The following is a 12994-nucleotide window of genomic DNA, read 5'->3' as shown; positions in this document are numbered from 1 at the left end:
AACTGCATGTCTCCCCCTGCAGTCCTGCTAAGCAGGTGGGGTGTTTTCTCCATTTTGCACTGCTTGCTAAGTGACTCTCCCAGGGGCATTTAAGAAGTCTGCAGTGTCAGAAATTCAAGACTTGCAGTCCTACCATGATAGTGTCTTTCCTAGTGTGGAACAGGGAGTAGGAGCCTCCATTCAAAAGCAGACATGCTCATGATGGCTGGGAGGAGTGGCTAAGATGTGGGAACTCTTTCCTTAACTGTCATAGATGTCCAGGAGTTATCTGGGACAAATTTGTTCTTTTTCATGTTGTTTATACGTTAATGAGCCCAAAAAGGCATCAAGTCAGTGTCTTACTCAAAGAGCTATGTTTCAAAAAGGATGGTGACATGGTCCTGGGCAGTAAACGGTTATTGGCATGGGAAGTTTGTCTTCACACAGCAGAGTCAGTGTGAGGCATCATCCTGGAGGCATCAAGGTTTCCTTTGCACAGGAACTTCTACACCTTCAGGAGCTGGAAAAGTGGCACACTGAGTGGAAAACCCTTAGATCAGGGTCCATCTCTACTGCTTGGCTGTCTGTTCTCCAGCTGCTAGGATCTGCTTCCTTCCTTGCAAGATGTACAGCCCAGAACCATCTCAAACAAGATATCTTCCTCCCTCCCTTTCTTTCTCCCTTCCCCTTTTTCTTTCTCTCTTCCCTTCCCTTCTTTTCTTTCTTTCTTTCTTTGACTGCACAGATCTCAGTTTTCTTTCTAAGAGCAGTCAGTGGAAACAGCAGTGCCCCCTTTCTAAAATACCACCTAGTTATTCAAGCTGTGATCCAGGACAAGGGACTTGCAATTTCAGCTCCCAGCACATCTGAAGGTGGGTTGTGTTGCCTTGTCCCATGAACCTGCTGTTACCACCTGGCCACTGGTTAGGGAGGAGGGAAAGGTTTAGGGTGTCAAGACTGGGGGTGACAGGGCTCAGTGCTATGGATATGAAGGTAGTAAAAGGGGCTGTAGCTTTTAAAGACCAAATAAACCATTATGCTCATTCTTCTGCATCACCACAGTCCTTCCTCCCACATATCTGGGATATCTACCTGACCTGGGGTTAATCATTTAGCCATTCAGAGAAAGATTCAGGGAAAATAGGTCACTGTCTGGGCAGAAGAACACACAAGAGAAGATTTAATATATAAGGCAATTGAGATATTTATGTGGTTATTCATTTGTCTTCTTCATCCCACAACTTGATGACGCTCTGTTTGGCTCCAACATCTTCTGCCCACAATTCTGAAGACATTGCTGAATTTAGCATTGCAGTCTCCTGAGGAGATAAGCAGGATTCTCCTCAGGTGTATGGGTAAGGAAGCAGAAGCACAGACCGACTAAAGGATTTTCGCAAAGTCACATAAAAAAGCCCTGTGAAGCAGGAAATCAAATCTCAGGTCACCTCATCCTCGGGCCTCTCAACCGTCATATTGCTGCTGCTCAGACCTGTGGTTTTTGCACCTCAAGATGTTTTTGCTGCTGAGCCAGGGTAGTTGGAGCTGGTCTGCACAGGACATTCAGGCTCTCAGCTTCATGGTCTGGGCTCTTTAAGAAACGATTTCCAGAAGTGACCAGTGACTTGGAGTCCCCTGCATCAGAGGGCAGCTACAAAGCATCCTTACAGGCCCTCTGTATGTCTCAGCCCCTTGTTCACTAACAGTCAACTCCCTCAAAAGGGTTCAGAACAGCGTACCTTGCAGCACCTGCCATCCAAGTCTCTAAGCCCTGCAGGAAAACTCAGGAGCAGGCAGGAGTTAGACAAGCTGAAGGCAGAGCTTGCAGCAGAAGAAATGGGCAACATTTTCTAGCTGACCTTACGCTGCGGTGAAAACAGAGTGGTAAAAATGCTCTTAAGTCAGCTTCCCCAAGAGGCATGAGTCCCTATTAACCTTCTCTTGCCGGATGCCTTTCCAGAAGCTCTCTTCAAGTCATAACGAGCTGCTTGTCTTCTGCTACCAGAACCACCCAGAGAGGAATGAGGCGACCTGACAAATATACTGCGCTTTCCTGTTATCTTTGCGAAGTCTCTTGCATTTTTATATGGCACCTTAATAACCCCTCATTTCCATTACAAGTGCATGCTTTCCTTCTGCTTATCTGTATCTTTATACACTCCTCCTCCATTCCTGCAGCCACACTGCCTCCGGCTACAGGCTGGGGAGCTCTTCAGAGCTCAGCAGGGTCAGGTCTGCTTAGTAATCGGAGGACAGTCCTATAACTTAGGAGGTGGCAGGACGTGATTCACGCAATGGCACTCTTCCATCTGCGTCAATATTGAACTCGGTGCCTTAAGTTAGGGGTAGGAGCTGTAAACCCAGTGCCCTAATTTCGTAGAGTCATTAAGAGATCGGCTGCAACTTTCTCAAGAGACAAACTCCTAACCTCAGTGCCCGGGGCCAGATCTCAGTTGCTTTGCTCTGCCTGCCTACATTCCCCAGGTAGTTACCATCAGATACAATGCTATTTGCTTCCTGTTGTGTGCTGTTAAGTGGTGGCTGCACTCCACCCCAGGGGTGGCTGCATTTCAAAAGCAGGGGAGTGATTACGGCGTGCACAGGCTGTAAAAGGCATCAGGCTCTTTCTGGGAAGAGGAGAGCCAAGTATAATCAGTGCTTCTTGTGGCAAATCCTATCACAACCTTCCTCGAGTTGTAGGCTTGCAGTAGAGGCTAGCGACAGTGAAGAGCTTAGGTAATGGACCTGGGATTTAGGATGGAGGATCTACAGCCAGGGCTGTCCTCTTAACTCCTTGTTCAGCTGCAACCAAGTCCTGGTGAATACAGAAATTCTGCAGACCCGCTGGCTGCGTTGCCTGAAGCTCCCTGGGTGTTGGTGAGCTCTGCACACATACGCACAGAGAAATACCCCTGTTTTGAGCTAATGGCTCCTGCTGAAGTCCCGGTGCGATCCATGACCTGTGGACTTCCAAGTCAAGGCCACCCCTCTCATACCCACACAAGAGAAGGTTTTCTACACAAACATCATAGCTGTAGATGCTTTCTTTTCAGTGGCTCTCCACAGAATTTGCAAACATCAGTTCAGCACGTACAGAACCTTCCCAGATAGCCAAAGGCCTCAATCAGGTCTCTCCTGAGCAGAGGAAGGGGTGATTCCCAAGAGATGAGGGCTAACCTACCCAAGCGGCATGCTTTAGCCACTACAGCCATCAGACAGAAGGGGGAAGAAGAATAAGAATTATCATCTCCCTCTCCTGTCCATGGCATAGCAGCATATCAAAAGGCAGCTTCAGTCAGTCACCTTCATCTGGGGGCCAACTTAAATGCCTCTATGCAAACACATGTAGCACGGGGAATAAACAAGAGGGGTTAAAGACCTGCACATGCCTGCAGGGGCATGATCTTATTGGCATCACTGAGACCTGGTGGGATGGCTCCTATGGCTTGATGGAAGGCTACAGGCTCTTTAGAAGTGGGTGTCACCCTCTCTGTCAATGACCAGCTGGAGTGCATGGAGGTTTGCCTGGGGATGGATGAGGAGCCAATCAAGAACCTATGGGTCAGAATTAAAGGGAGGGCAGGGACCAGGGCAGATGACATTATAGTGGGGGTCTGCTACAGGCCACCTGACCAGGAAGACTGAGTGGTTGAGCCCCTCTTTAGACAGACAGGAGCAGCCCCACATTCAAAAGCCCCACTGTCTGTTGGAGGGACAACACAGCAGGGCATAAGCAATCAAGCAGGTTCCTGGAATGCATTGATGGTAACTTCCTTCTCCAAGCGACAGAGGAGCCAGTGAAGAGAGGTGCTATGCTGGATTTTGTTCTCATCAGTGAGGAGGGGCTGGTAGGGAATGTGAAGCTCAAGGGAAGCCTTGGCTGCAGTGACCATGAAATTGTGGAATTTGAGATCATTAAGTCAGTGGGGAGGGTGCACAGCAAGATCACTACCCTGAGTTTCAGGAGAGCAGACTTCGGTCTCTTCAGAGATCTGCTTCGTATAATACCATGGGATAAAGCCCTGGAGGGAAGAGGGGCCCAAGAAAGTTGGTTAATACTCAAGGATCACCTCCTCCAAGGTCAGAAATGATGCATCCCAACAAAGAAGAAGTCAGGCAAAAATGCCAGGAGGCTGCATGGATGAACAGGGAGCTCCTGGACAAACTTAAACACAAAAAGGAAGCCTACAGAGGGCAGAAACAAGGACATGTAGCCTGGGAGGAATACAGAGAAATTGTCTGAGCAGCCAGAGATCAGGTTAGGAAAGCTAAAGTCCTGATAGAATTATATCTGGCTGGACACATCAAGGGCAACAAGAAAAGTTTCTATGGATACTTCAATGATAAAAGGAAAACTAGGGAAAATGTGGGCGCACTCTGAAAGGAGATGGGAAAGCTGGTTATCGGGGATATGGAGAAGGCTGAGGTACTCAACAACTTTTTTTGCCTCAGTCTTTACTGGCAAATGCTCCAACCACACCGCCCAAGTCACAGAAGGCAAAGACAGGGACTGGGAGAATGAAGAACCACCTGCTGCAGGAGAAGAGCAGGGCTGAGACCATTTAAGGAACCTGAAGGTGCACAAGTCCATGGGACCTGATGGGATACATCTGCAGGTCCTGAGGGAACTGATGGATGAAGCTGCTAAGCCACTATCCATCATATTTGAGAGGTCTTGCCAGTCTTGTGAAGTTCTCACTGACTGGAAAAGGGGAAACGTAACCCCCATTTTTAAAAAGGGAAACAAGGAAGACCTGCAGAACTACAGGCCAGTCAGTCTCATCTCTGTGCCTGGCAAGATCATGGAGCAGATCCTCCTGGAAGCTGTGCTAAGGCACCTGGAAAATAAGGAGGTGACCAGTGACAGCCACACTGTCCCACACAACTCCCTTGTCTCTAAACTGGAGACACATGGATTTGATGGATGGACCGCTCAGTGGATAAGGATTTGGCTGGATGGTCACACTCAAATAGTTATAGGCAACGGCTCAATGTGCAAGTAGAGACTAGTGAGTAGTGCCATTCCTCAGGGGTCCATACTGGACCAGCACTGTTAGTATCTTTGTTAGTGACAGGGACAGTGGGATCAAGTGCACCCTCAGCAAAGTTTACATTTGCCGATGACACCGAGGTGTGTGGTGCAGTCGACACTCTGGAGAGAAGGGATGCCACCCAAAGGGACCCTGACAACCTCATGAGCTTCAACAAGGCCAAGTGCAAGGTCCTGCACCTGGGTCGGGGCAATCCCAAGTACAAATACAGGCTGGGCGGAGAACGGATGGAGAGCAGCCCTAAGAAGGACTTGGGGGTGTTGGTGGAAGAAGCTCAACATGACCCAGCAATGTGCACTTGCAGCACAGAAAGCCAACCAAATCCAGGGCTGCATCACAAGAAGCATGGCCAGCAGGTGAAGCAAGGGGATTCTTCCCCTCTGCTCCACTCTCGTGAGACCCCCCCCCCTGCAGTGCTGTGCCAGCTCTGGGGCATCCAACATAAGAAGGACACGGACTTTTCGGAGCAAGTCCAGAGGAGACCATGGAGATGCTCAGAGGGCTGGAGCCCCTCTGCTGTGCAGACAGGCTGGGAGAGCTGGGGCTGTCCAACCCGGAGAAGGGAAGGCTGCAGGGAGACCTTATTGCAGCCTCCCAGCACCTAAAGGGGCCGACAGGAAAGCTGGAGAGGGGCTTACTACAAGGACCTGTAGTAACAGGACAAGGGGGAATGGCTTTAAGCTGAAAGAGGGGAGATTTAGACGAGATATTAGGAAGAAATTCTTCACTGTGAGGGTGATGAGGTGCCAGCGCAGGTTGCCCGGAGCAGCTGTGGGTGCCCCAGCCCTGGCAGTGCCCAAGGCCAGGCTGGACGGGGCTGGGAGCCACCTGATCTGGTGGAAGGTGTTCCTGCCCTGGCAGGGGTGCTGGAACTAGATGGTCTTTAAGTTCCCTTCCAACCCAAACCATTCTAGGATTCTATGAAAAGGTTCCAAGATTAGTTGGGCCAGAATGGGAGGAAATGGAAGGGGTGTCAGTTATTCTCAGGTACTATACCCTCTACCTCCCTACCAGAGGGTAATGGCATTTGTCCCACCAGCTTATCTGACTGGCTTCTAAGAGAAGTTGCCCTTTGCCTTTCAGAGACTCCAGGGCTGGTCATTGATACCCTTTGAGACATTATATGAAGCCTGAAGTTTCAATTTCTGGATCCCACCTGGGCTTAGGCAAGGGCAAGATGCCAGGTTCCCAGTCCTGTTAGAACTGGACTCATCTGTTCATGCTCAGAAACTGAGCCTTCACACAGCTTATGAACTGCATGATGCATCTTTTGTAGGAAGCTGGGATCCTCCAGAGTGGACAGATGCTGAACAAGGTTTTTTTAAAATCACATTGTGGAACTGAAGGTTCCTGCATTTTCCTTTTTTGGTTCTAGCCCTCAGTGACTTACTAACCTCACGATGCGCATTGAGAACATGTTCCAGGACATTGCTCATACTTTCAGCTTGTAAGTTCATGCACATTATTTGATTTGCATATTGTTGTATTTGGTACTCTTCCCAAAGCAAAGTGGTGTTGCACCAGTGCTTGCTTAAGCCTTCAGTCCAGCCGGGACCTCTCTGCAAGCATGCAGTTTTTATTTCTCCCCAAGAACATGTTGGCTTTTTGACTTGGAGTATTAAACTCTCTTCACATTAGTAAAGCCTGGAAGCACCTAGAGGGCAAAGATTAAGCCAAAATGCTCAGAGAAAGCTCAGATCAGCAAAATGCAGTGCAGAGAAGGCTTGAGTGGTTTTGAGTAGGCACCTCGTTAGCTGATGCAAAGCTCAGTAGAAGCTGGTGAAGCTGCATCACCTGAAAACCTGAGCTTCTGCCTTGATGGATCCATTCATATTCCAACTCTGTCCTAGCCAAACCATCTGAAACGTGTCAGAGACATGTGTTCTTGGCTAAGTGGTCTATAGGCACAAGGTGACCTCGTGGGGGGAGTGGTTAAGGGAGGCCAGTTGTCAGAATTCTTGTGTCTTCTTGGAATTACCTCAGAGGTTTGAGAAAATCCCTGTTTGTGGTAAAAATGTCATTTTGCTGTAACCAAAAAGCATTGCAGTGGCATTTTCTGAGGTGCGGTGTTGAACTCCAGGGTCATTTCTAGTGAATGACAAAATCTCATGTGACCAAAACTGGGGGAGGGGGAATAAAAACTGATATGTTGATATATTCCTCATTTAAAAACCAGTTTGAAGTGTTTGGTTTTCATTTTGGCACAGTGTAGAAAAAAAGCACTGTCACCCAGGAAAGCCAGGCTAATGCTGAGCTGCCCTTCCCCACCCAGCTCCAGCTAGGATGAAAGGCTATGGAGGAAGGTCTCCACAGAGACTAAGGCTCCTCAATCCCTAACCATGACATCTTTTGGCTGATCCCACCTACCAGCCTGAGGCAGTGGGCAGAAAAGGAAAGCTCATTTCCCGTCCCCTTGTCAGGTAATCGGGCAAGTAAGTAAAACTTTGAATAGATGCAAGTTGTCATATACTGAACACAGTCTCTAAGTGAACTGGACAGCCTGGTAAAAAAAAGGTGGCCTTAGGATGGAGGGTGGGGACAATGTATAGTTTACATAGTGAGGATTGGGGAGTATCTGGCCATGCTGGCATTATCCTATCTTCCAGCCATCAGCAGCTCTCCCAGTCAAGGAGGAAGAGGTGCTTTACCTGGTGCTGGTCCCACCACAAAGGATGGAGGCTGTCATTAAGTGTATACCTGCATTTTCCATGTTCCAGGAACATAGCCCAAATTCTGTGCATCTAAAGCCAAGACAGTAGCTCAGGGTATCACTATGTGGTGCATTGCCTGCAAAGTACCATATAGTATCTTCTGTATGTCCCCTGAAACTCAGGTTTGCCCTGCTTTTTGTTTTGCCATGGCCCTGTGCTAAGACCTTAGGATGACCTTAGTCGAAACTTCTTGGCTGACCTCAGTGGTCTTGAATCAAGCCTGGTCCTGCCTACACAGGAGCTTATTTCTTAGGATAAGAAAATGTCTTTGGAGTAGTTCCAAGCTGGACCAGAAGGAAGAGAAGAGTTTCCTGGCCTTCTGCCATGCCTTCGAGTGAAGGTGTTCACAGGGCTGATCAAAGCCACGCGTGGTCCCTTCACTGGCCGCTATTCATTGATTTCTCTCTTTCACAGCTACCAGGGAATCAGCCTTTGTCCATGCCATTGCCTCTGCTGGAGTGGCTTTTGCGGTGACCAGATCCTGTGCCGAAGGCTCAGCCACCATCTGCGGCTGTGACACCCGCCACAAGGGCTCTCCTGGGGAAGGCTGGAAATGGGGGGGCTGCAGCGAGGACGTGGAGTTTGGGAGCATGGTGTCTCGGGAGTTTGCGGATGCCCGCGAGAACAGACCAGATGCTCGATCAGCCATGAACAGGCACAACAACGAAGCTGGAAGGACCGTAAGGACATTTAGTTTCACCTATTTCAATCTCCCTTCAACCTTTTCTTACTGGCCATAATGAACAGTGGGAGGGAGCTGAGAGGAATAACCAAACATAAATCTGGGAAGTTCTACATCATGAAGTGATGATACCTGTCCTATGGTAGTTCTTGTCAGGGAGGTGATCGATATACTTGATCTATGAAAGTTAGAATTAATTCACTCACCCAGATGTAAATGTCTACCTTGAAGGCAGCTGTCCAGACCTCTTTTATAGAGAATGGGTCAAGACAGACAGGTCTAGGATGGGATTTCATCCCAGCTTGAAGGAGACATTTGAAATAGCCCAGTTAATGATGCCCTAACTGTGCCTGTTCCCTTCCATTGGCTGTTGGAAGAAGATGCGGAGTACAGCCAGAGATCTCTGTACTGCAGACACCTGAAGTTAAGAGAGAAGGATCAGGGTTTACAGGGAGGATTCAGCTCCTTAAGCAAATGAATCTTAGTATAAACTGAGATATCCTGAAGTATCCAGCCTGTCCTTGGACTGCTACTGGGAATGACTGTGTATCTCCTGCAGGTCCTCTGCCATCTTGGGATTGATGCTTTAGACACCTCTGGAGTTCACAAATGGGATTAGATGCCTGTGTTTAGGCAACTGAATCGTAGCTTGAGTGCAGCTGTCCATTCCCCTGGGATCACCACTCTGCTCTGTAGGCTGGAGGGTGGGGAAGAGCAGGAGAGCATTTCCTACCACCCCTCTTTCTCAACACTCTTCTATTTCCCAGAGAATATTTAAAGGAAATAACAGGCAATGTGACTCTGGTACCTCCTGATTAAACTTGGACCATGCCCCAGAGCCGGTTAATCTGTTTTTGCTTCAAATAGTCATGGAGTAAAATGTATAAGGGAACAGAAAGTACAAAACCTTGCCCTCATCTCAGTGACTGCTTCATACACAGTGAACCTTTTCCATAAAGTGGGACAATCCCAGTGAGAGGACATCCTGGTTTTCATGTCAGGAATAGCTTGTAGATACCAGAAGAACATAATCTAAGGGAAACAATTTATAAATCTGAACCACAAAGCTCTTGCTAATGGAGACCATGCTTCTACTTCTCAGGTAACAATGTTTTGTCTCAGGTAGTGAACTTGAGATAGCTTATCCCTCAGTGGAAGAAAGATACCTCACTGTGATCAGAAGGAAAATATGGGCTTGTTCCCTCAGCAGAAGGCCTTACATACGTCTAGGAGAACATATGACTGCAATGAGCTATAGCAAAGCCACCACAGTTGTACTGTGAGAAGAAACGGCTGTCCTCAGGCAGGACAGGGCTCCCCTGTGAATTCCCCAGGTAGACACCATCAAAGTCCAGTGGAGTTATCCCACCTCACACCACAGAAAGCCTGGTCTCAAATAGGGAATACAACCTTTCAAAATTAAATACCACCAGAAACAAGAATTGTCTGCCATGTAGATGACTACAAGCAATAATTTGGTCTCCTCCAGCACTGGCCCAAATTATCCCAGGTACCCCAAGGCATCATGCATTGCTGGTGGCCATTGATGGGGTAGGTAACGAGACAAATAGGACTGTGGAGAAGCTGGGTAGAGTGGAAAGGAGGGATTTGCCTTAAAGTGAGAATCCTTGGATTGAGCTTTGAGCAAACATCCCTGTGACCACAGGCCTGCAGAGCTCTTTTTGCTCTAAGTCTCATTCCTTGACACCGAGTTATCTTCTGACATTTTAGAGATGTCAAAGATTAGACAGCAGGTGACACCACCATCTGAAATCCTACTGCTTTATAAAGCACTAGTGTTTTCCAATCTTACGTGCCAGCATTCATGGGGTAGCTCTTCCAGGCCTCCATACTCAAGTGTTTCCAGCTAAACCTGAGCCATAGGCAACACTTCATATTAGTTCCCATATGAACTCAAACCCTACCGCTACACCAGAAGCTTTGATTAAGTTCAGCATGATTATATGAACCAAACATTTTGTGGTTCTCCCTCATGGCTAATTACAACCTCCTCTGCGGCGGGCGATACTCCGTAAATAACACAGGAAAGCACCTGGTGAACACCAAGGTGCTGATTCATGGCAAATCTTTTGGACTCAGGCTGGCACTAGTCTGTTCACGTACTCGGAAATTTGCTGATCAGCCTGAAAATGCAGATTATCAAGTAAGTTGCATAAGGTTGTCTCCCACCTCAGAATACTGTGGGGCAACACCTCTAGAAACTTTTAAACTAATTTCATAATAGCAATTCATATAGTGAATAGCAAACTTCTGGGATCAATAATCACCTTTCCATTTATTCCAGGACAGCGTTTTGCGTTGAAGTCTGAGCCTTTCAAAATAAAAAGTTGGGCTCCTATTTTTTTTCTTTGAAATGGTTTTAGAAAAAAAAACATAAGCCTGGCTTAACAACAAAAATACATCGCTTTTCAGGTTTCCAAACATAGCCGCAGCAAGGCTAGACCCTTGTTTGTTTAAGTAAACATGAAACATACATATAGGATGGAATTCTATGCTAGATGGTTAAAACATTTGATATTTCTTTAATTTCCAGTGGAGTGGCTGTGTACTTCGTTTATGAAGACATTGTTTTAGTAGGTTTGTGTGTTCTTTACTCCTCTGCCCTATGTGTCTGAATTATGTTCTTGTGGGACAGTACTGCAACGTTCACACATGAACACTGAGAAGACAGAAGTTAGTATGCACAGAAATATTTTCCGCCCTTAGTAAAAGCACTTGGTAGGTGCTTGAAGTTGGAGTGGGAATCAGAGATAGTCACTGGGAAACAAAATTAAGTTGCAGGGGTTTTATCTGCCTTAGACCAGGCATCTGTACAGGGCATTGACTGGAGGATAAGATGGGTTTTGCTCACAAGTGTAAATGTATCTATGAAAACATTGCATTTTTTTAGGAAATCTTGGCTAAATAGCAGAATGCAATATGTGTTTTGATCACAGACTAACATCTTCCTCCTTCTTTGCCTTTCCTCTCCTCTTTTTCAGTCTATTATTGAACTCATGCATCTTAAGTGCAAATGTCATGGCCTCTCAGGCAGCTGTGAAGTGAAGACCTGCTGGTGGTCTCAGCCAGACTTCAGGGTCATTGGTGACTACCTCAAGGACAAGTACGACAGCGCTTCCGAAATGGTGGTGGAAAAACATCGAGAATCCCGTGGCTGGGTTGAAACCCTCAGGCCCAAATACAACTTCTTCAAGGCTCCAACTGAGAAGGACCTGGTTTACTATGAGAACTCACCAAACTTTTGTGAGCCCAACCCTGAGACAGGTTCCTTTGGAACCCGTGACAGGATCTGTAATGTCACTTCCCATGGGATTGACGGTTGTGACCTTTTGTGCTGCGGCCGCGGGCACAACACAAGGACTGAGAAACGGAAAGAGAAGTGCCACTGTATCTTCCACTGGTGTTGCTACGTCCGCTGCCAGGAGTGCATACGAGTCTACGATGTCCACACGTGCAAATAAAGCAGACAAAACCCTTCGCTGGGCTCCAAGGGGAGAAACAGATTTGAGCCTACTTCCTCTGAGGTTGCAGACATGAGAGAAGTCTACATTTTTGATAATAAAAGAATAAAAACTTTTTAAAAGGCTAAAACTGGTTGGATAGAATAGGTCTAATGACTTCTGGGCTATCCCAAGGTACATCTGGCAGTCACACAAGTTACGCCCCAACGATGCCTCCTCTAGGAGACAGCGGCTTTTCAACCAGCCGACAACACAGAGCTGGAAAGAAGAGCATTAGCAAAAGCATGGATTTGCTCTGCTCTCACCCACGTGAAGTGACTCATGATTAAGTGTCCTTTGAAAGACTTGCATCTTCCCAAGTATCTCCTTTTCCCTCAGCCAGGCAGAGGCTGTTGGACAGCAGCACTAAGCTTTCTGAGATCTATCTACATACCCAAACGGCCGGACTCTGTGTATAATGTGAGCAACAACAACAGCAGCAAAAGAAATCAAAGCAGATAAATTAATGATTTAAGGGGGAAAAAAACCAACCACAAAACACAAATACTCCTTTGCTTTTGCCATGGAACTGGAGAAGTCTACAAGTATATCCTAGAGCTGTAGAGTGGGCAGGCTCTTTGCGTGAACTTTGTAGCATAGTAGCTTCTGCCAGATTTGGCATAGGATTTAGTCACGTCTGTAGAGAGGGAGGGAGGGTGAAGGAGAGGGAGAGAAAGGGAGAGAACTGCTGATGTTTTCCTGCAAATGCCCTGTTGGCACCCAGGTGAAGTGCACGGTATGGAAAAGTTCAGTGCCTGATATGTGAACTGAAGAGGACTCGGTGTGTGCATTGAGGAGAGAGTCCCACCAACAGAGATGTTGCTCCAGCTGTGGCCTGGTATGTGGCTCAGCCAACAAGTCTTCCTTGGAAAATGTGCGGTGCAGAGCGAGTCTCCTGGGGTTGGACACGTGCTTCTGGGCATAGGACATCCAGCTCCTCAGCATCCCAGCTTGTTCCTGTAGAAGAGTAAAGGGAAGGGAAAGCATTCAACCCTCCCACCTCATCAGAGAACACCGTCACCAACAGTGGAAAGTGCACTTACTCCATCCACT

General features: G+C 47.4%; 1 protein-coding gene across 1 annotated transcript in view; it reads left to right on the top strand.

The window, feature by feature from the left end:
* Positions 1 to 12513, top strand: part of WNT3A (Wnt family member 3A) — a 91702-nt gene extending 79189 nt beyond the window's left edge. The window contains exons 3-4 of the mRNA XM_005229547.2: positions 8153 to 8418; positions 11423 to 12513. Of these exons, the coding sequence (XP_005229604.2) occupies positions 8153 to 8418; positions 11423 to 11902 (746 nt within the window). The 3' untranslated portion in view covers positions 11903 to 12513. The remainder of the gene's footprint in view (positions 1 to 8152; positions 8419 to 11422) is intronic.
* The last annotated feature ends 481 nt before the right edge of the window (positions 12514 to 12994 follow it).

The sequence above is a fragment of the Falco peregrinus genome, chromosome 5 (genome assembly GCF_023634155.1).
Source record: "Falco peregrinus isolate bFalPer1 chromosome 5, bFalPer1.pri, whole genome shotgun sequence".
In the NCBI taxonomy this organism is placed as follows: Eukaryota; Metazoa; Chordata; class Aves; order Falconiformes; family Falconidae; genus Falco; species Falco peregrinus.
The sequence above is the reverse complement of the archived record's forward strand: the minus strand, read 5'-3'. Positions and strand labels throughout refer to the sequence as shown.